A 19,430-nucleotide genomic window follows, 5' to 3' on the forward strand; every position below is an offset into this window, starting at 1 on the left:
TGTGCAATTTTCCTCTCTGAAGTTTATGATGATTATGCATCAGTATAATTATATCAGCTAAAAATATTCACTGTTCTAAATACAACTCTGAAAGCCAAGTAAGCTGTACTGTTATGGACATAGTCTCACTATCCGTAGCTGCCTGTATAAACACTCACTGATGAAATATCAGTCTCTCTGACACTGGAGTAATCTAGGCAGTTTTCACTGGCTAACTAGAAAGTCACGCCCCAAATATTTCTCCAAATTCCTGACAAAGAACCACCATAACATTCCTGTGCAATTCTAACTGCCAGACTAACTGTTATACTTAAGAAATCTAGCAAGTCTTCAGGGTCTTAAACAGAGAATAAGGAGATTATTTTTTGAAAAATATATCTGAATGAATATGAAGGGCTGGTTCTGAGTAGCAGGAAATCCACGTGCTAAATTAAGCTACACGGAACATCATTTCAGAAGACAACTGGATGACAGCAAAATCAGTGGTTTTATTAGACAGAAGATTCACTGAAATCTACTGCAAAAGATTTTCCAAAGCATAGGAAAAGGGAAGCGACCTCCTAGGTGGTAGAAGTCCACCATTGTTCAGCGGGCTTGGAATGCCCTTGGAATTGCCTCAGTGATTATTGTTAAATCAGCCTCACTAAAGGTCATCTCTATAGATATTCAGAAATTTGATACCAATTGATACTCTGCAAATTAAAATCCTGTAGAGAAAAACCACAAAGCCTCTACAATGCCATCTGTGCTGTATTGTAGAACTTATACCCATAACCAACATACTAGAGCATTTTTCCAAAAGGCGATGCAAACAATTTGTGTAATAGTGCATCTGCATCATCTAAATGGGTTTGCCATTAAGAGCATTCTGCTTCAGCAGAAGTGCCAGAAAAATTCTTTACGTGAAAAATACAGAATCATAGAATAGTTTGGATTGGAAGGGACCTTTACAGGCCATCAAGACCGAAGCCCCTGCAATAAGCAGGCACATCTTCAACCTCATCAGGTTGCTCAGAGCACCATCCAACCTGGCCTTGAATGTTTCCAGGGATGGGGCACCTACCACCTTGCTGGGCAACCTGTTCCTGTCTTTCACCACACCCATTGTAAAAAATGTCTTCCTTCTATCTAGTCTAAACCTGCTCTCTTTTAATTTAAAACCATTACTCCTTGTTGTGTTTCTACAGGCCCTGCATTAAAGTCTGTGCCCATCTTTCTTATAAGACCCCTTTAAGTATTGAAAGGCCACAACAAAGTCCCCCCAGAGCCTTCTCTTGTCCAGGCTGAACAACCCCAACTTCCTCAGCCCATCCTCATAGGAGAGGTACTCCATCCCTCTGATTATTTTTGTGGCCTCTTCTGGACCCGCTCCAACTGGTTTGTGTCTTTCCTGTGCTGAGGGCTCCAAAGCTGGATGCAGTACTCCAGGTAAGGTCTCACCAGAGCCGAGTAGAGGCAGAGTGAGCTCCCTCAACCTGCTGGCCACATTTCTTTTGATGCAGACCAGGATACAGTTGGCTTTCTGGGCTGGAAACACACATGGCTCATGTCCAGCTTTTCATCCACCACTATGCCGAAGTCCTTCTCTGCAGGACTGCTCTCACTCGTATCATCCCCTAGCCCATATTGATACCAGAAGTTGCCCCGACCCAAATGCAGGACCTTGCACCTGGCTTTGTTGAATCTCATGAGGTTTGCACAGGCCTACTTTTCAAGCTTGTCTGGGTCCCTCTGGATGGCATCCTGGTCCTCAGGTGTGCCAACTGCACCACTCAGCACGGTGTCATCTGCAAACCTGCTGAGGGTGCACTCAGCCCTCCTGTCCATGTGAAGATTTTAAACAGTATTGGTCCCAGTATGTACCCCTGAAGCATACCACTTGTCACCAGCCTCCAAGGGGACATTGAGCCACTGATCACTACCTTCTGGATGAGACCATCCAACCAATTCCTCGTCCACCCATCAAATCCACATCTCTCCAATTTAGAAAGAACTATGTTATATAGGACCACATCAGAGGTTTTAAAGAAGTTCAGAAAGATGACACCCATAGTTCTTCCCTTGTTCACTGATGCAGTCACTCCATCATAGAAGACCACTAGGTTAGTTCAGACAGGACTTGCACTCGGTGAAGCCACGCTGGCTGTTTTGTATCACCTCCATGTCCTCTGTGTGCCTTTGCGCAGCTTCTAGTAGGACCTGTTCCATGATCTTCCCAGGCACAAAGGTAAGGCTGACAGGTCAGTAGTTCCCAGGGTCTTCCTTTCTACCCTTTTTAAAAATGTGTGCAATGTTTCCCTGTTTCCAGTCGCTAGAGACTTCACCTGACTGCCATCGTTTTTCAAATGTCATGGAGAGGGGCTTGGCAACCACATCTGTCAATTCCCTCAGGACTCAGGGATGCATCTCATCAGATCTCACTGACTTGTGTATGTTCAGGATCCTCAGACAGTCATGAACCTGATCTCCTCTTACAGTGTCAGGGTCCTTGCTCCCCCAGTCCCTGTCTTTTGGTCCATCCACTTAAAAGGTGTGGGAAGAGAGATTGCCAGTGAAGACTGAGGTGAAAAAGTTGTTAACTCCCTCAGCTCTCTCCTCATTTTCTTTCGTTACCAGTTTGCCAGTCTTGTTCATCACAGGGGCTACATTTTCTTTGACCTACCTGTTCCGGTTGATATACCTGTAGAAGCCCTACTTATTATTCCTTGCCTCCTTTGCCAAGTTCAGTTCCAGCTGCACCTTGACCTTTCTGACGCCACAGCGACACAACCAGGTAGTGTCCCTATACTCTACCCAGGATACCTGTCCCTGCTTGCACTGCCTGTGCATTTCCTTCTTGCCCTTTAGTTTGACCAGCAGGTCTCAACTCAGCCATGCTGGTCTCCTGCCTTCCTTTCCTGATTTCTTACACCTGATAATTAAGAGCTCTTGTGCTCTGTGGAAAGCATCCTTAAAGCTCTGCCAGCTCTGTTCTGCTCCCTTGTCCCTCAGGGCAGTTTCCCAAGGGGTCTTGTTGACTAATCCCTTGAAGAGCTGGAAGTTTACTTTTCTAAAATTCAAGGTCCTGATTTTTCTCTTCGTCTGACCCATACCCGTTAGGACTGCAAACTCCACCACTGCATAATCATTGCAGCCCAGGATGCCTCCAGTGTTGAGGTCACAGATTAGTTCATTTGTGTTGGTGACCATTAGGTCCAAGTATCACATCCACTCAGGCAGGGCTGTCTATTGCTTAGCTTCTGAAGTTATCCTTGATGCATTCCAGGAGTCTCCTGGATTGCCTACAGCTCCCCATGCTACTTTTCCAGGACAAGAGTCTGTGAGTGTGACACCTCCAGTAGGCGCTTCACACTCTATCTATTTCTTCATTTAGAGGGCAACGCCTCCACCCCTTCTTCCTCACCTGTCCCTCACAAACAGCCTGCAACCATTGACGGCCACACTCCAGTCATGGGATTCATCTCATCAAGTTTCAGTAGTGGCAACTAGGTTGTAGTTTTCTAGCAGCGTGGTGGCTTCCAACTTCTCCTGTTTGTTGCCCATGCTGTTTTTCAGTTCAGGTTTGGGTTTTGTTGTTTGTTTTTTTCCCCTGCCAGGCCTTTTTTCTACAGTACAGCTCTCCTGGAGACATACTTCTGCCACAGGAAAAACTGTAGGAGTACATTTGGTTAAATGTTCATGTCAGTTGGTTCATTCATAGAGTAGGTCAAGAATTAAACACACACAGCTTTGGAGAAAAATGAGGCTCACTTGAAAAGGCAGGCAGAAAAACTGTTTGGAAAGTAAGAAGGTGAAGGAAGTGATTATGTTGGAGAAATTAGCATGGAGTAAACTAGGGTGTGAATTTTCAGTGAATTGCTCTGCAGCAATTCCCTACATGGATGCCTTGATTCATATGAAATGCAGATCTATGCTACATTAATGGGGCACTCTGCATAAAACACAACCTAGCCAGATCCACAACCAGTACAGTGATGAGATGCAGTATTTACTGGAGATTGTACACTGCCACACTGCTACAGCTACCCTGTCATCAGCACCCCGTTTGGAATCTCCACCCAGCAGGGCTCAGCCATGTAATCACCGCAATGCAACCTACTATACAGGATAAGTCACCGTGCTTCCAGCTTGGCAATAGTAAAGAAAAACTCCCAGGTCTGCAAAGCTCCTTTGCCACAATTTATGGTTTGTTTTGGCAGACGACAGAAGCCAGTCCAGGTTCCGAGCTATGCCATACGTGTAGGAATCCTCTTCCTCTCAGCCAGATGCTGCATCTGTGGCAGCAGCTCTCATTTCTATGCCATCGCCTGCAACACTGTACATTCCTCATGACACTTTACAGACAACCCTGCCTCTTCCAAATAACGAGTGGCAGTGCAATCAGAATTATGCATAGATTCTGCAAGTGCAGACCTGCAGAAACAAATCCAGAAGCACCACGTCAATTGTAAAACAGCTTATTTGAATTAAAATATCACTGGTGTTCAGAGCAAGTGGAAGAAAGAAAGGGAGAACATATGAAGGAGGGGGAAGAATTTGAATTGCTAGGGTGACTGATGGGTGCAACATGATACTGAAACTGATAGCTATTAAATTCTGTTTGCTGGGTTTGGGTTGTTTGGGTTTAGGTTTTTTTGTTGAGTCAAGGGCACAAATTGAAATCATTCTTTAGTAAATCTGCTACTGAATAATCATATGAACAATTGGGCTGCTAGATTCTCCAACATGAATAATGCTGTCTTCCCTATTAGGTTATGGCATTTAAGAAGTAGGTGAGATGTATAAAACTGAAAGCATTTCAATCATTTTTGTCCTCTGTACTACAGTTCACTGCCTTCATCAGTCGTACTAGTACAGCTGGCCCATGAGGCTGACAAAGTGTGGCAAAGATGTGAAGAAATGCTATGAGCAGCCAAGCACAGAAACTTCTCTGGTTCCCACCTTCCAAAGTCAGTGTGAGCTATGGAATAGCATATATCCTGCTGGTCTTAATATAATGCAGGACTGAGTCCCAAAAAACAATCATAGGTTTAAGAAAACTGTGATTGTTTGCTGTTATTCTCTTACCGACCAAATGCTGGGTTTTATTCTGTTGTTATGGTAATATGTATTTTATAGTATGCTTTAAAATAAAAGGAAAAAAAAGGTGATATTTTAGTCAATATGTACTTGCTTTGTTTTGCAGGTTTTCCATTCTCTTATTCCCTTCCTCCCCCTATCCCTTTCCCCCCTAATACCCAAGAAAAAAGAAAAAATCTCCTTAATTTTCACTTGTGGGGTCTCCGCCCTAAGCAGTGTTGGAATTCTATGCTGGAAACGCTGCATAAGAATATTCTGCCATCCAATGCAAAACAAAATCCTTGCCTTCACTTCAGTTTTTAAGACGCACGTGTATTTTTATTAAGCATTTTCCTTTGAGACTATTTATTTAAATCATATCGACTGGTTTTAATATCGGTTTAAATCTTGTTGGCTTTGCTGATACCTCTGTGCACATTGACCTCTTCTTCAAACTGGATTCCATTGATTTCAGTAGGGTTTTGCACAGTTCTGTTCTTGCAGATTCACATGCAAGGTCCAGGCTCCTGCAGTAATGTAACTATTGTTTAACGCAGGAAAGCGTCATTACAGAAAAATTCTGGTATGACAAGTTCTTGCCACAGTTATGTTTAACCTTACGTAACACATATAGGCTCAAAACTTACTCTCAGTTTATTCAAGATTTTCTGTAACACAATCTAATACGGAAACTGCCCTTAATGCTTACGGGTACAAGATGGGGAAAACTACCTTGAACAAACTCCATCCCAGATAAGATGCAACGTAAAAACCTCTGTATAACAGCACCCTTTAGGCCTTATATAACCTTGGGACACTGTGGCACACAGTGTTGAAAGCATCAGGAAAGAGGCTGGCTCTGGGAAATTGGAGGTTCTGCAATATCATTTGTTTGGACTTGCCATCCATACAGTTCAAGAGTTACTACATGTATAATTTTCTCCCAGTCATCTGAACTATGAGTCACGCAAACCGAAAGCGGAAGGCATATGTGTGAACAAAGGATATGCGGATGTTTGTGGAGTTTGTTATCACGTTTACTTAGCTCACTTTCTGTTCTGCCCCATCTAGGGCAAATAACTTCATGTCTTCAGCAAGTCCAGGTTGCTGCTGCCTCAGTGACCATCTAGGACGGAGACACAACTGTTAAAGGATAAAACCTCACACGAGTGTCTCTTGAAGCCTCCCATGACATGGAATTCCGCCCACAGCTAACAGCCGGGCCATCTTTGTTTTGTTTAACTAAGCAGGAGCAAAAAAACACCCACCAGCTGCGTGCTCCCCATGGGAAATATATGTAAAAATATCTGTCGAGAATCTTGCTTGTCCACGGGTTGCCTGCAGGACGCCCTGCTGCAGACAGGCCAATTAATAGCTAAAAGCACATGCAGAGAGCTGGAAATAGCTTCCAAACCCCAAAAGCAAACCTGCAATTGGATCTGTTCACGCAAGCTTTTGGAGCTCAAATAGCACCTCTCCTCCTCCGGATCTGATTGCAAGCTCAGGACCAGAGTCTATAACCATCTGAATTTTTTACCTCAACCAAATCTGAAATGTGGGATGAAGGGAAACTCAGGTTTAAATCAATTTATTAAATAAACAAATAAATAAACCAAAAGAGTATGTGTAAAAAACCCATAGGTCTATAACGCGACAGAATCAGCTGCAGATCACCCCCTAAACCTTCCCAACGCGGCCTCCGTAAGGGCTGGAGCAGAGAACCAGACAGCGCAGTAGGGCGGCCGCCCAGCCGCCGCCATTACCGCGCTACGCCACTTGCGCAAACCCCCCCACTCCCGGCCTCGCGGCCCTACCACCACCAGCTCCGCGGCGCAAGCGCTTCCGTGAATACGGGTGCTGCACTGCGGCGGCGGCGCGGCGTGCCCGCCTCCGACCCCGTCGAGGCCACGCCCCCTCTGCTGAGTCCCCCGCCTCCCGCCGGCGGTGATTGGCACGGCGGGCGGGGCCCCGCGCGGCCATTGGCGGCGGCCGCGGGGAGGCGGGGTAGGTGGCGTGAAGGGCGATAAAGTTAGTGGGGCTGGCTCGCGGGGCTCTAGACGCGGCGGCGAGTCGGCTCTCTATGGGGGCGGTGGAGGGAGGCGTTGGGCCGTTGTTGCTGCTGCTGTGGTGACTCGGAGACTCGCCCTGTGCCGCGCGCTCCCCCCTTCCCCTCCCCGGCCCCGGTCCCCGGCTCCCTTCCCCTCCCCTCCCTTCTCTTGCCTTTTCCCCTGCCCTCGGTAGCCGCCGGGACCCGGGGAAGCTGACAAGGCCTTAGGGAAGGTGAGAGACACGGGAGCGGCGTCGGGAGAGCGATTCGGGACTGGGAGGGCTCGGGTATCCTGCGGCGGCCGCTTAAAATGGCGGCTGCTGGGAGCGGCCGCCATTTTCTCGTCGGCTTCTTCTCGTATTCTTCCGCACAAAATGGCGGCGCGGGGCGACGGCAGCTCCCCTTGGCCGTTCAGCCAGGCCCGCGGGCGCTGAGTGAAGGGGGTGAGGAGTTCGGCGGCCCCGGCTGGGCGCGGAGCAGAAGCATTTGAGGTCAGAGCCGCGTGTCTGCGGCGAGATGGGGCCGGGGAGGCTGGTCTTTGCGGGGAGCAGCTGCGGTGCGCGCAGCGAGGCCCGTATCGCCTTGTTGGCGGGGAGAGAGAGGGGACGTTCGTTCTGGAGAGCTGGGGGCGAGGGAGTGTTTTCTCATTCATTTATTCCTTTCGGGGCAGCGTGAGCCGCAGCCACCGGTGGAGTGATACCCGCTGCCAGTTCGGGCGGAGCGGCGGCAGCGAGGGCTGTGTTTTCTGCCGTCGGCAAAGGAGCGGAGCTCGCTCGCCTCGCTGGCGGAGAACAAAGAGCGGCGCCGGTGGGGGCAGGGGAGGCGGCGCGGGCTCCATGCGGCAGCAGAGCGGGGGGCGCCCCCCCGCGCCGCAGCCCTTTTGTTCGCCGCCGCCATGTTGGAGCCGCCGCTCCCGGCGGGGTTTTCTTTAAACGGGCATTCCTGCCCCCAGGTTTCTGCTAGGGTAGCGGTCCGGCGGGATTGTGCCTCTGGCGAGGTTGGGAAGGGCGGTGGGCTTTTGATTGTTTCTGGTTGATTGGCCGTTTGGATTTGCGGTGTAGACCACATCTCTCTAACGGTGTTAAGTGTGCAGTTTTGTGGTCTGGTACCTTGAAACTTGATTGCTTTGCCTTCTCGTGATGAATCGGGGCTTGGAAAGCGTATCAGTAAAGGATTCGTTTAATTATGCTGGACTAGCAGCAAAACCCTTTTTCTGCAAGTGCTTTTTGGTAGATACGAGGCTCTTACGTTCGCGGTCCATGATTCCCTTATACCTTCTCCCTCACCCCCACTGGAAAATGTGGCTCTGATGATGAAACGGGCTTTTCTGCGCGTGTCCCGAATATTGTGTGAATTGGAGTATTCTTGTCTTCCATGGAATTCAGTGTTTCTCTTGAGCATTTGTACTTTTATTGTAAGTTAGATACCACGGCTGCTAGTAAAACAACCGTAATACGAACGCTTGGTTTGTCTTTCTAGGTTTTGTTTTTCCCCCACCCCGTCAATTTAATTTTATTCTTTTGAAGATTCTTCGTTGTCAAGCCGCCAAAGTGGAGAGTGCGATTGCAGAAGGGGGTGCTTCTCGTTTCAGGTACTAGTGGTTGTGGTTTGGGGATTTCTTTGATAAACACTTGGCAGGGAAACTGTCCTGTGAGGAGAATTTAAATTTATCTTTGACTTATACCAAAACTGAACTGTCACTGAAAGCATTGGGATTTTGAACTTATGCGAGATCACGTTGTTGTTTTTAACAGTGCTTCTTCAGGCGGAGGAGGTGGTAGGGGTGCACCTCAGCACTATCCCAAGACTGCCAGCCATAGGTATGTCGTCTTGCTCTTCAGTTTGGCATAAATTTAAAGGCACAGTGCTTGATGGTAAATAGAGAGTTTAAAATAGAACACCTTTAAACTTGTACAAGGAGTAACTATTGAGTTCATGACATGGTGTCAGGCATCAGATGGGTGGATATTAACATCTGTTGACAGTGTCATGAAATAGCGATATGATGCATACAGACTTTTTCCATGTATTTCACATAAAAAATCTAGAGCAAGGGTTTTCTGGGCTGTCATTTTTCCTTTAAATTGAGTCAGCGCTATGCAGCAGATGTTGCAATGTTGGTAGGTGCTAGTCCGTGCGCTTAGCAAAGCTAGTAACAGAATCAGGCGAAGTAAGGCAATACGGAAAGGTTAAAAGGCCAGTGCTTGGCCCTTACTGTTTCTGCTTAACAATCGCAGCGAGTTCCTGGGGAAAACCCCAGGGCAAAACGCTCAGAAATGGATTCCCTCACGAAGCACTAGACGAGATGACGACTCCGCAAATGACAAAGAACGACATGATGCAATCTTCAGGAAAGTAAGAGGGTAAGTGGTTTGTAAAATAATTTCTTTTTCCTTACTACTTTATTCAGCAACGTATATTTCCAGTAAATTTTCTGTAGGAAAGGGTGACATGTGGGTCTTGAGTTTCTGGGATATGGGAGTCTGGTGCCCTTTGGAGAGGGAACGAGAGAGGAACTGATAGGCCAGTGGCAGGAGGCACTGGAAGTAATTAGGAGGATTGGTTGGATGGAAAATTGCACTTTGCTGGTTTTATCTATTAAAGTTAAGAAGTGTAAATTTGGGTCTAAAATCACTTGTAGAAGGGTTACAAGATCTGTAATCTGAACTTTTACTTTTTTGTTCCTCTTTAGCATACTAAATAAGCTTACTCCTGAAAAGTTTGACAAGCTATGCCTTGAGCTCCTCAATGTGGGTGTAGAATCTAAGCTCATCCTAAAAGGGGTCATACTGCTGGTAAGCTTCACTTCATTTCTTTCAACTACAGGTTTCTTGTGTGTTAAAAAATAGGAGGTTTTGGGGATATGGAAGTAACATGGCTAATGTGTGTGTTAATCCAAACATACAGAAATACCATTCCTGCCTTTTGTATAGAAGGGGTGTGCTGGGGAGAAAGTAGGCTTAGAGCTTCAAGTTTATTTTAGAGTTCTCAAGAATCACTAAATGTGATCGGGAATTTTTTTGGTGGTCTTTAGATAATCCAAAATGCTTGTTAGCTGTTCGGCTTTCCTCTTCTTTTCCTGTTCTGCTGACAAGCAAGCTTAATGGTTTTGGAAAAGCTACCATAGGTAACCTCTTGGTATGCTAATTCAACTGTCATGTTATTAGGTTTAATCAAGAGATCAGATTGGCAGTACTCATTTCAGAGTTCTGATGATAAACTTCAAATTTGTCTCACTCATTAGCTAAGAATGAAAGAAGCTTTGGTATCATAGCATTTTTTTTTAAAGCCTTCCTTTGCTTCAGCGTTGACTAGTGTTGAAACAAAATTACTTCTGTATGTTTGAAATAGAAAAAATGGATATTTGTCTAGGTCACATAGACTGGTAATATTTTGTTGTCTTACAACTTGCTTTGCTAATAATGTTCGCATCTTGCTATATGCTACTTCACTCAAGGCAAATTTATTTAGATCGTAGACAAAGCCCTTGAAGAGCCCAAGTATAGCTCACTGTATGCTCAACTATGTCTGCGACTGGCAGAAGATGCACCCAACTTTGATGGCCCATCAGCAGAGAGTCATCCAGGACAGAAGCAAAGCACAGTGAGTGTCTCTCAGTCTGGAATGAAAAATTTTACCATGTATAGTTGCACTGATGAGCTTAATTGTTCTCTTTGTTGTCTTTTCTTAGACATTCAGACGCCTCCTAATATCTAAACTTCAAGATGAATTTGAAAACCGAACCAGAAATGTTGATAGTAAGTTTTAGAACTGCTTTAATTCAGAATGTATTTGTTGTCTCTTTCCACAACTGTGTTAAACAGCCTTCTTTGTTTTCCAGTCTATGATAAGCACGATGGTCCCCTCCTCCCTGAGGAGGAGGAACAGAGAGCCATTGCAAAGATCAAGATGCTGGGGAACATCAAATTCATTGGAGAACTTGGCAAGCTTGATCTTATTCATGAATCTATCCTTCATAAGTGCATCAAAACAGTGAGTATTCAGATTAAGTGTGGGCTAGGAGCAAAATAGGCCTTCCAAACTGAAAAAATGTACCTGTTTATACTGCTTTGGGAATCTTGGGGCATAAAGTACCACAAAAATGTTTCCTGTCAATTATCTATTCCTCCCCCACTGTTTGAAGTAGTCTTTTGGTGTGATTATAAAGTAAAATTGAGTGTTCAGAGCTATGGGAGTTGTCTCCAAATGAACATGTAGTTTGGCCTAGACAGAAGTACCACGGGTACTTCAAACTGTGTAGATTTATGAGTAATAGGTACTTCAGTTCTTCAACTGATTAAGTCCATTTGTTTTCAGAACAAGGTGAATGCATGTCCCTGTGTACAAATTTGTTACTGTAAATTATGATTTATAATGAACTGAAACCAAATTCCGTTTTAATATTCCAGCTTTTGGAAAAGAAGAAGAGAGTCCAACTCAAAGATATGGGGGAGGATTTGGAGTGCCTCTGTCAGATAATGAGGACAGTGGGACCTAGATTAGACCATGCGAAAGCCAAGGTATGTGCATACCCACTGCAGTCATTAAACTAGTCAAATTTTATGGCTAAGATTTGAATGTCTGAACCATCTGTATTCAGTGTTCTATTCATAAGTACAAAACTGAGGTCTGACTTCAGAGAGCAGAAATACCAATTACTGCTGTTGTATCAAATCTCTTGATAGTAAAAGAGCCAATATTTAAAATGGTGTTAAATGTCCTTTGGGAATGCAGTTAGAGTCATCAGAAAGTAATAAAAGCAAGAAAGTTGTTTCCCTAAATGGTGCTTGAAAAGTTGTGGTGAGGAAGTCCAGTCTGAACATAATTAGGTGATCAGAGAGGTGCATTTCAGACCTTGACTTTAGAGTTCTGAATGCAAACTTGCAGTGGTGTCATAATGATGAGAATACTGGCAGGTTTTCATCTTTTTCTCAGATGACCTGTCATGATGCATAAGCTTTTCTTAAGCTCTACTGCCATTAAGGGGATTGAGATGGCAGGAACGGGCAGTGCTGTAGTATTTGATCTTGGATGTCTTGAATGTGATATTTACTGAAAACATGCAAGATACTGATTGTGTCATCGCTTCTATTCCCCCAGTCCTTAATGGATCAGTACTTTGCCCGTATGCGCTCCTTGATGTCAAGTAAGGAATTGCCAGCAAGGATTCGTTTCCTGCTGCAGGTATGATGATAAAATGGCTTACTGCCTTCCCTTTCTTGCAAAGTTGTCTTGAATCCTTCCCTAATAATTCATTGTGTTCTAAGGATACTGTGGAGTTGAGAGAACACAACTGGGTTCCTCGCAAAGCTTTTCTTGACAATGGACCAAAGACTATCAATCAAATCCGTCAAGATGCAGTAAAAGTAGGTGTTACCTGTAAAGTCTTGTGCTTGGCTTTTGCTTAAATGTTAAAGCATATCCTTAAGCTGTTCACAACATGTCACAAAACTTCTAATTTGCACCTATGAGTAGTTTTCAGTAGAGTGCAACAGTAAGGGATTAAGGGTTAAAATCGTATTGACCCCTATTGTTCAGGGACTCCAAACTGACCAATGTTATGCTTCCTGTTTTAAAGGATCTGGGAGTTTTTATTCCTGCTCCTATGTCTCAAGGGATGAGAAGCGACTTCTTTCTGGAGGGACCCTTTATGCCACCCAGGATGAAACTTGACAGGGACCCACTCGGAGGGCTTGCTGATATGTTTGGACAAATGCCAGGTACAGTGGAGCTGCAAGTCTGATGTGATGACTGCAACTGTACTGTATCGAACAAGAATTACAGTTGTCTTTTGTCTCCTTAATCATATAGGTAGCGGAATTGGTACTGGTCCAGGGGTTATTCAGGATAGATTTTCACCCACTATGGGACGCCATCGTTCAAACCAACTTTTCAATGGTCATGGGGGTCACCTCATGCCTTCTGCTCAATCCCAGTTTGGAGAACTAGGCAAATCTTTTCTGAAAAGTCAGGTAAGAAAGACATTGTTTACAGGATGACTTTATTTAGCATGTTTAGAAGCTCTTCTGCAGATGCGTATGTTATGGATTATAGTCTGCTTATGTTGAAATACTTGCTCAGATTTTATTCTGATAAGAACTGATGCTCAGCTGATACAAAAATTCTGAACCACTTTTTAAATTGTGCAAGAGATGCAAGGACTACACTTAAATTTTTTTTTTTTTACTGCAAGAAAAGGTGCATGTGGCTTTGGTGGGTCAGAATGGTGTCAGTTTTATTTAAAAGAGAGCCCTGTTCTTAGGGATAGATGCTACTCGCCCACCACCCTTGCTCCTTCTTTCTCCCTTCCTGGCAAATAGAATCTTTGTTCCTCTGGTCCCTCTGGTACTACTTGCCATATGATGTACGCCACTCCATCATCTGCACTTCTTTCTCTATATCTCCCTTTCTGAAATAGGGGCAAAGCCAGCTCTACCATAACCAGAATCAGGGACTCTTATCCCAGCAACAAGGACAGTCGAAGGATATGCCACCTCGGTTTTCTAAGAAAGGACAGCTTAATGCAGATGAGGTACATTACATGCCTACGTTACTTAAAGCCTATTCTAAGTATTGCCCAATGATTATAGCAAGACGCGTTATTATGAGGACTAATGCTGGAACCTCTTCCTCCTTCTCCTTCTTTGTCCCTTCCTCTTTACCTTACCTCTCACTTCCCTTAAGGGTATCCAGCGTCCTATGAGCAAAAATGAGATATGAGGGCAATTTTTGGGGGTGTCCCTTCCCCCCCACCTCCCCAAGAACACTACTCTGACATCAGTTCCCATGCATCATATCGATAATTTAAATAAAGCTTCAGAAAATCTTGAATATCAGAAACTTTAGACACTCTGAAGTGCTGGACCAGACTAAATCTTTTTTGTTGTTGTTTTTTTACGACTGGCTGATAGGCAAAGTGTCAAATTACACAGTAAAGAGCATTGTTACTGTGAGCATTAACCAGGCTTGTAATCTGATTTCTGAGCAATTGGTAGAGTTCTGTTTTGGCTGTAAAACACATCGGCAAACATAATAAGTATCTTCTTGGGTCTCTAACATACTGCATCTAAAAGGAGCAATTCCAGAACCTGATACAAATGGAACTAAGTGCCAATAATTCTCAGCAAGTTGTGATTCATTGAGTCGTGCTTTTGGGGGAGTTTCAGTATGCGCATGGCTTTAATTTGTTATTTGAGTGATAGTATTGTAGAAACAAAAGCCACACTTCATTGGGATCAGTTGCTGTGAGGCCATGGCTGCATGTTACTGGTCACAATACTTGAAACAGTTTGAGGGGTTTTTTTCTGACTTATGTGTTTACAGATTAGCCTGAGACCTGCTCAGTGTTTTCTAATGAATAAAAACCAAGTGCCAAAGCTTCAGCCCCAGATAACTATGATTCCTCCCAGTGCTCAACCACCACGCACTCAGACACCACCTTTGGGACAGGTAAATACAAAAATTGCTGCATATTTTTTTGCTATATGTAGCTTATTCATGCATGTAAAATGCATGTAAAATGCATGAATAGATGCATTTGTAATATGCGAAAAGAAGTCTTTCACTGCAGAGTAGGATATGCGAAAATCTGTCTGAAAACCCAGTTTGACTTTAATGTACCTTTGTTTTGAGTGTTCTGAAATTTGATATGAGGGTAGGTAGATGTATTGCAAATAAACTAATTCTAGTACTCTTTTTCAGCCTCCTCAACTTGGTCTTAAAACAAATCCTCCACTTATACAAGAAAAGCCTGCAAAGACCACCAAGAAACCACCTCCTTCTAAAGAAGAGCTACTTAAACAAACTGTAAGTGTGCAGTAATTTTCCTTAAAAGCCTTGTGTATGCTCTTCAAAACTGAATGTTTTAACTGCAGTGGGGTCTTTCTCTAGGAAGCCGTAGTGACCGAGTATCTGAACAATGGAAATGCTAATGATGCTGTCAATACTGTGAGAGAAATGAGAGCTCCAAAACACTTCATTCCTGAGATGCTGAGCAAAGTAATCCTTCAATCCCTAGATAGATCAGACGAAGACAAAGAGAAAGCAAGTACTTTGATCAGCTTACTCAAGCAGGAGGGAATAGCCACAAGTGACAACTTCATGCAGGTACTTCAGCCTGATAGGCTCACGGTCCATGTTGTTTAGCTGTTGGTGACTTTTAGCTTGTGTAAAGGCAGTGTGCAAACTTCTCTTCAGTCCTGTGTATCTGAGGAGGTAAAAATAATGTATGAACTTGTAAGGGACATAGGGAGCGATGAAGAAACGTGTGTATGGGGTTTCAGGAACTGGATATGGGCAAGGGATTCAACACAGAAATGCAAGGCTCCTATCTAGGAGTATTAGCGTAGGAAAACAAAACTGCTTCTGAATTTCAACTTTGTGGTGTCTGTGTCTTAGGCTTTCCTGAATGTGTTGGACCAGTGCCCCAAACTGGAGGTGGACATCCCACTGGTGAAATCCTACTTAGCACAGTTTGCAGCCCGTGCCATTATTTCAGAACTGGTGAGCATTTCTGAACTGGCTCAACCACTGGAAAGTGGCACCCATTTCCCTCTATTCCTGCTCTGCCTTCAGCAGTTAGCTAAGTTACAAGACCGTGAATGGCTAACAGAACTGTTTCAACAAAGCAAAGTCAATATGCAGAAAATGTTACCAGGTAAGAGTTGCCACGTAGCTCTTGTGACACTTCATGTTAGTGTATGCAAGATGTTTTTTCCTTTCTTTTTTTTTTTACACCAGAATAAAATAACATACCAAGTTACTTCGATGCGATCAGCTGTCATTATTCTTGAGCAGTGTTTTAAGTGATGGTCAGACCCACAAACTATTGGTTGTCAGTTTTGATTAACACCAGCACTGAAGTGTCTTTCTTATTTACTTGTCAGAAATTGACCAGAACAAGGACCGCATGCTGGAGATCTTAGAAGGGAAAGGGCTTAGCTTCTTGTTCCCACTTCTGAAACTGGAGAAGGAACTGCTAAAGCAAATAAAATCAGATCCATCCCCTCAAGCCATCTATAAGTGGATTAAAGACAACATTTCGCCCAAACTTCATGTAGATAAGGGATTTGTGAATATATTGATGACCAGGTGAGATGCTCTTGATGTCGTTCAGGTACACGGGATTTTTAAGCTACCAGTAAGTCACTAATCTGCAAAGGCTACACGTAGTTCTGTGTACAAAAGGATATGGCGTATAGGGAGATAAATAGTTGGGAGTGAACTTCCTCTCTTTTAAACACCTGTTCTGTTTTAGAAGAAAAGCAGGTGTCCAAGTTTGCATCAATGTGAAGTGTTGCTTTTGCTTGGGAAGGAAAAGTCTAGACCTGTATATTCCTTTTCTAAAATGTTTCCGAGCCGTAATAGAAGCAAAACCTGGGATTTTTCTGATGCACTGTCAACCACAATACTAATGCACTGTGCATGCCTCTAACTGCTGATAGAGGCATGAATGTATTTTAGTAATAACTAGCAAAGAACTTGAGAGCACTTGGTTTACTGTTCTAGAACATGAATTCTAGCCGTTTAGCAGTTTCCAAAACTTACGTGTGGTGTTTTGGGGTTTTTTTTGTTCAGTTTCTTGCAGTATATTTCTAGTGAGGTAAACCCACCTAGTGACGAATCGGATTCTTCATCTGCTCCATCTAAAGAGCAGCTAGAGCAGGAAAAACAGCTGCTTCTTTCCTTCAAGCCGGTGATGCAGAAGTTCCTCCATGACCACGTTGATCTACAAGTGAGTGCTTTGTATGCACTCCAGGTGCACTGCTACAACAATAACTTTCCAAAAGGTATGTACGTTGAGATCTTACCCAAAATATAATTTGTGTATGGTTGGTTGGTTGATTGTGGCTTTCAGGTTTTTGTCACAGTACATTTCTTAGTCAGGTAAGGTGTTCAGAAGGTGTTATGCCTGACTAGGTTTAAATTTATTTCCATAGGCATGTTACTGCGCTTCTTTGTTCATTTCTATGACATGGAGATCATTGAAGAAGAAGCCTTCTTGGCATGGAAAGAAGATATTACTCAAGAGTTTCCAGGGAAAGGCAAAGCTTTATTCCAGGTAAACTTGCTAACATTAGAGTAGAGATTTGTGTTCTGTGGTGTCTGCTGCACTGGAGTGTTTTTAAACATTTTCAGGCAGTGTTTGACTTGTTAATACCTAGAAACTTCCTAATGGAATACTCTGTGAAGGACTGAGACAAGATTAACCAAGTCTCATTTTCTTCACTGGATACCTAAAAATGAGCTGGGGAGGAAAAAGCAGTGTTGTGCAGAAGTACTAGTGGGGAAAAAATGCTGCTGCTTTAAACCATTTTTATGTAACTGCAGGTGAACCAGTGGCTAACCTGGCTGGAAACTGCTGAAGAAGAAGAATCTGAAGAAGAAGCTGACTAAAGAACCAGCCAAAGCCTTAAATTGTGCAAACATACTGTTGCTATGATGTAACTGCATTTGACCTAACCACTGCGAAAATTCATTCCGCTGTAATGTTTCACAATATTTAAGGCAGAAGCATGTCAATAGGATGTCTTCTGCAAAAGGTTTTTGTAGTATGTCTTAATAGTCTACAATAAAAATATTTTAGAGTATCTTTAATGTTTAGATAACAGTGTATTAGCAGCATGCAATAATTACATCATAAATTCTCAAGCAGAAGCAGTCTGTTGCAAGGGTCTTCTTTGCTGCCAGTTATCATAGGCTGTTTTTAAGTTAGAAAACTGAATAGCAACACTGAATACTGTAGAAATGCACTTTGCTCAGTGTAATACTTGAGTTGTTGCAATATTTGATTATCCATTTGGTTGTTACAGAGAATCCTTAACTGTAATCGATGGTTGTTGCCGTAATAGTATATTGCCTGTATTTCTACCTCTAGTAATGGGCTTTATGTGCTAGGTTTTAATATCCTTGAGCCTGGGCAAGTGCACAAGTCTTTTAAAAAGAAGCAGTTTACTTGCACAAAAACTGATCAGCTGAAGCGATGGTTTAATGCCCTTTGGAAGAGGTTTTTGTGGGTGTGATACATGACACAGTGAGAAATTTGAATTGGTCCTTCAACTATTATAGTATGGAAATTAAGTCTGCTTAATTTATCAAGACATGTTCATGCCCTGATTTTATATACTTGTATCTATCAATAAACATTGTGATACTTGACTTGTTTCTGAATGTCTCCCAGTAGAAAAGCTTTGACAGACAACTAGTTTACTTACGGAAGGGAGATAGTGGTGGGACTTAGATTGGGACTATCTTCAGATTCTGTTTCATAATAATTGTCTTTAAGTGCAATTAAATTCTAAAATAAGGGCACAGACAAGATTTGCTACCGTTCTGCTCTTACAGGAAGAAAATGAAGTTCAGTTTAAGTTTGCCTTGTCCAATGTATGCTTTAGACAAAAAAAACCCCAACAGAAACAGTCTTATTTGCATTTTACAGGATTGAAATGTCAGCTATTAGATACTCAAAATACTTTACTTTCTCAAATCTTGTCCATAGTGAAAATTTTCCCTTGTCGATACTGGAGACTTCACAAATGCATTACTTGTTAATGATAAATCGGTAGTGAAAAAGTGGAGCGTGAGAAATAGAGATCGTAAAAGAGCTTGCTTTGAGCAGAGGGATGAGTTTGTGTTTATGCTCCTTAAAAGTGCTGTGATGGGGGAATGTGTCTAGTACTCATTTTGCTGGCAGTTTGCTGTGAGGGCCAGGCTTTGGAACCTGCAGTGACAAAGATCTCTTGTGTGCTTATAAGTTTATAAGTGTGCTTATAAGTGTGCTTATAACCTTCAGGGAGTTTCTTCAGCTGCCTCAGTAACTTGTACAGTGTGTAACGTGAGTAGATGAAGGTAATATGCTTCCATAAACCAAATTGCATTAGTGAAGGGTAGTGAACTTGAAACAATTACATGACACTTAAATGCTATGCATCTCAGAGATGTGGCATATCTAGTTAGTAAACGGATATTTCCGTGGATTCTAGTTCAATTAAAAAGGAAAGCAGTATAACCACATTTAAGTGGCTTGGGGCTGGGAGCTGGCTGTTTTGATGTAGCTGCAACTTCTGTGAACAGGGGCGAGCAGTGATGTCGGGGGGGCCTCAAATCATTACTGGTATGTTGGTCCTCCCAGTCATGGTGCAAATTCTCAGTGTATGAAAACATCTCTCTATAGAGTCGATGCTGGATGAACAGGGACTGTGGGGTTTATCCTCACGTCATATCTATTCTTGGGCAGATAAAGATGCTTCTCAAGCAGATGTTCTATATACTCTTTAAGGTTCTGCAGTTAAATACCCTTTATTGGGATAGAGAAACATGAATATAG

At 43.4% G+C, this 19,430-nt stretch overlaps 1 protein-coding gene and 1 non-coding gene across 2 annotated transcripts; both read left to right on the forward strand.

Annotated features, from left to right (window-relative positions):
* Nucleotides 1–6,064: 6,064 nt before the first annotated feature.
* Nucleotides 6,065–18,262, forward strand: EIF4G2 (eukaryotic translation initiation factor 4 gamma 2). The gene is made up of 23 exons (XM_054068118.1): nt 6,065–6,072; nt 6,716–7,062; nt 8,585–8,696; nt 8,860–8,925; nt 9,343–9,468; nt 9,798–9,900; nt 10,577–10,708; nt 10,797–10,863; nt 10,947–11,098; nt 11,515–11,625; nt 12,206–12,289; nt 12,373–12,471; nt 12,684–12,825; nt 12,917–13,077; nt 13,524–13,637; nt 14,429–14,554; nt 14,807–14,911; nt 14,996–15,211; nt 15,503–15,761; nt 15,991–16,195; nt 16,682–16,893; nt 17,044–17,165; nt 17,435–18,262. The coding sequence occupies exons 1-23, from the start codon at nt 6,065–6,067 to the stop codon at nt 17,498–17,500; spliced, it is 3,135 nt and encodes a 1,044-aa protein (XP_053924093.1). The 3' UTR covers nt 17,501–18,262.
* Nucleotides 13,679–13,831, forward strand: LOC128852442 (small nucleolar RNA SNORD97). The gene has a single exon (XR_008450283.1). It is a non-coding gene; the product is annotated as a small nucleolar RNA SNORD97 (small nucleolar RNA).
* Nucleotides 18,263–19,430: the final 1,168 nt, after the last annotated feature.

The sequence above is a fragment of the Cuculus canorus genome, chromosome 5 (assembly GCF_017976375.1).
Source record: "Cuculus canorus isolate bCucCan1 chromosome 5, bCucCan1.pri, whole genome shotgun sequence".
NCBI lineage: Eukaryota > Metazoa > Chordata > Aves > Cuculiformes > Cuculidae > Cuculus > Cuculus canorus.

What these genes read in the sequence shown, in the direction of transcription:
- EIF4G2 (XM_054068118.1), top strand. An exon ending in TATGTTTGGACAAATGCCAG is followed by an intron (nt 12,826 to 12,916) that starts GTACAGTGGAGC and finishes TTAATCATATAG; the next exon opens with GTAGCGGAATTGGTACTGGT. An exon ending in AAGGCAAAGCTTTATTCCAG is followed by an intron (nt 17,166 to 17,434) that starts GTAAACTTGCTA and finishes ATGTAACTGCAG; the next exon opens with GTGAACCAGTGGCTAACCTG.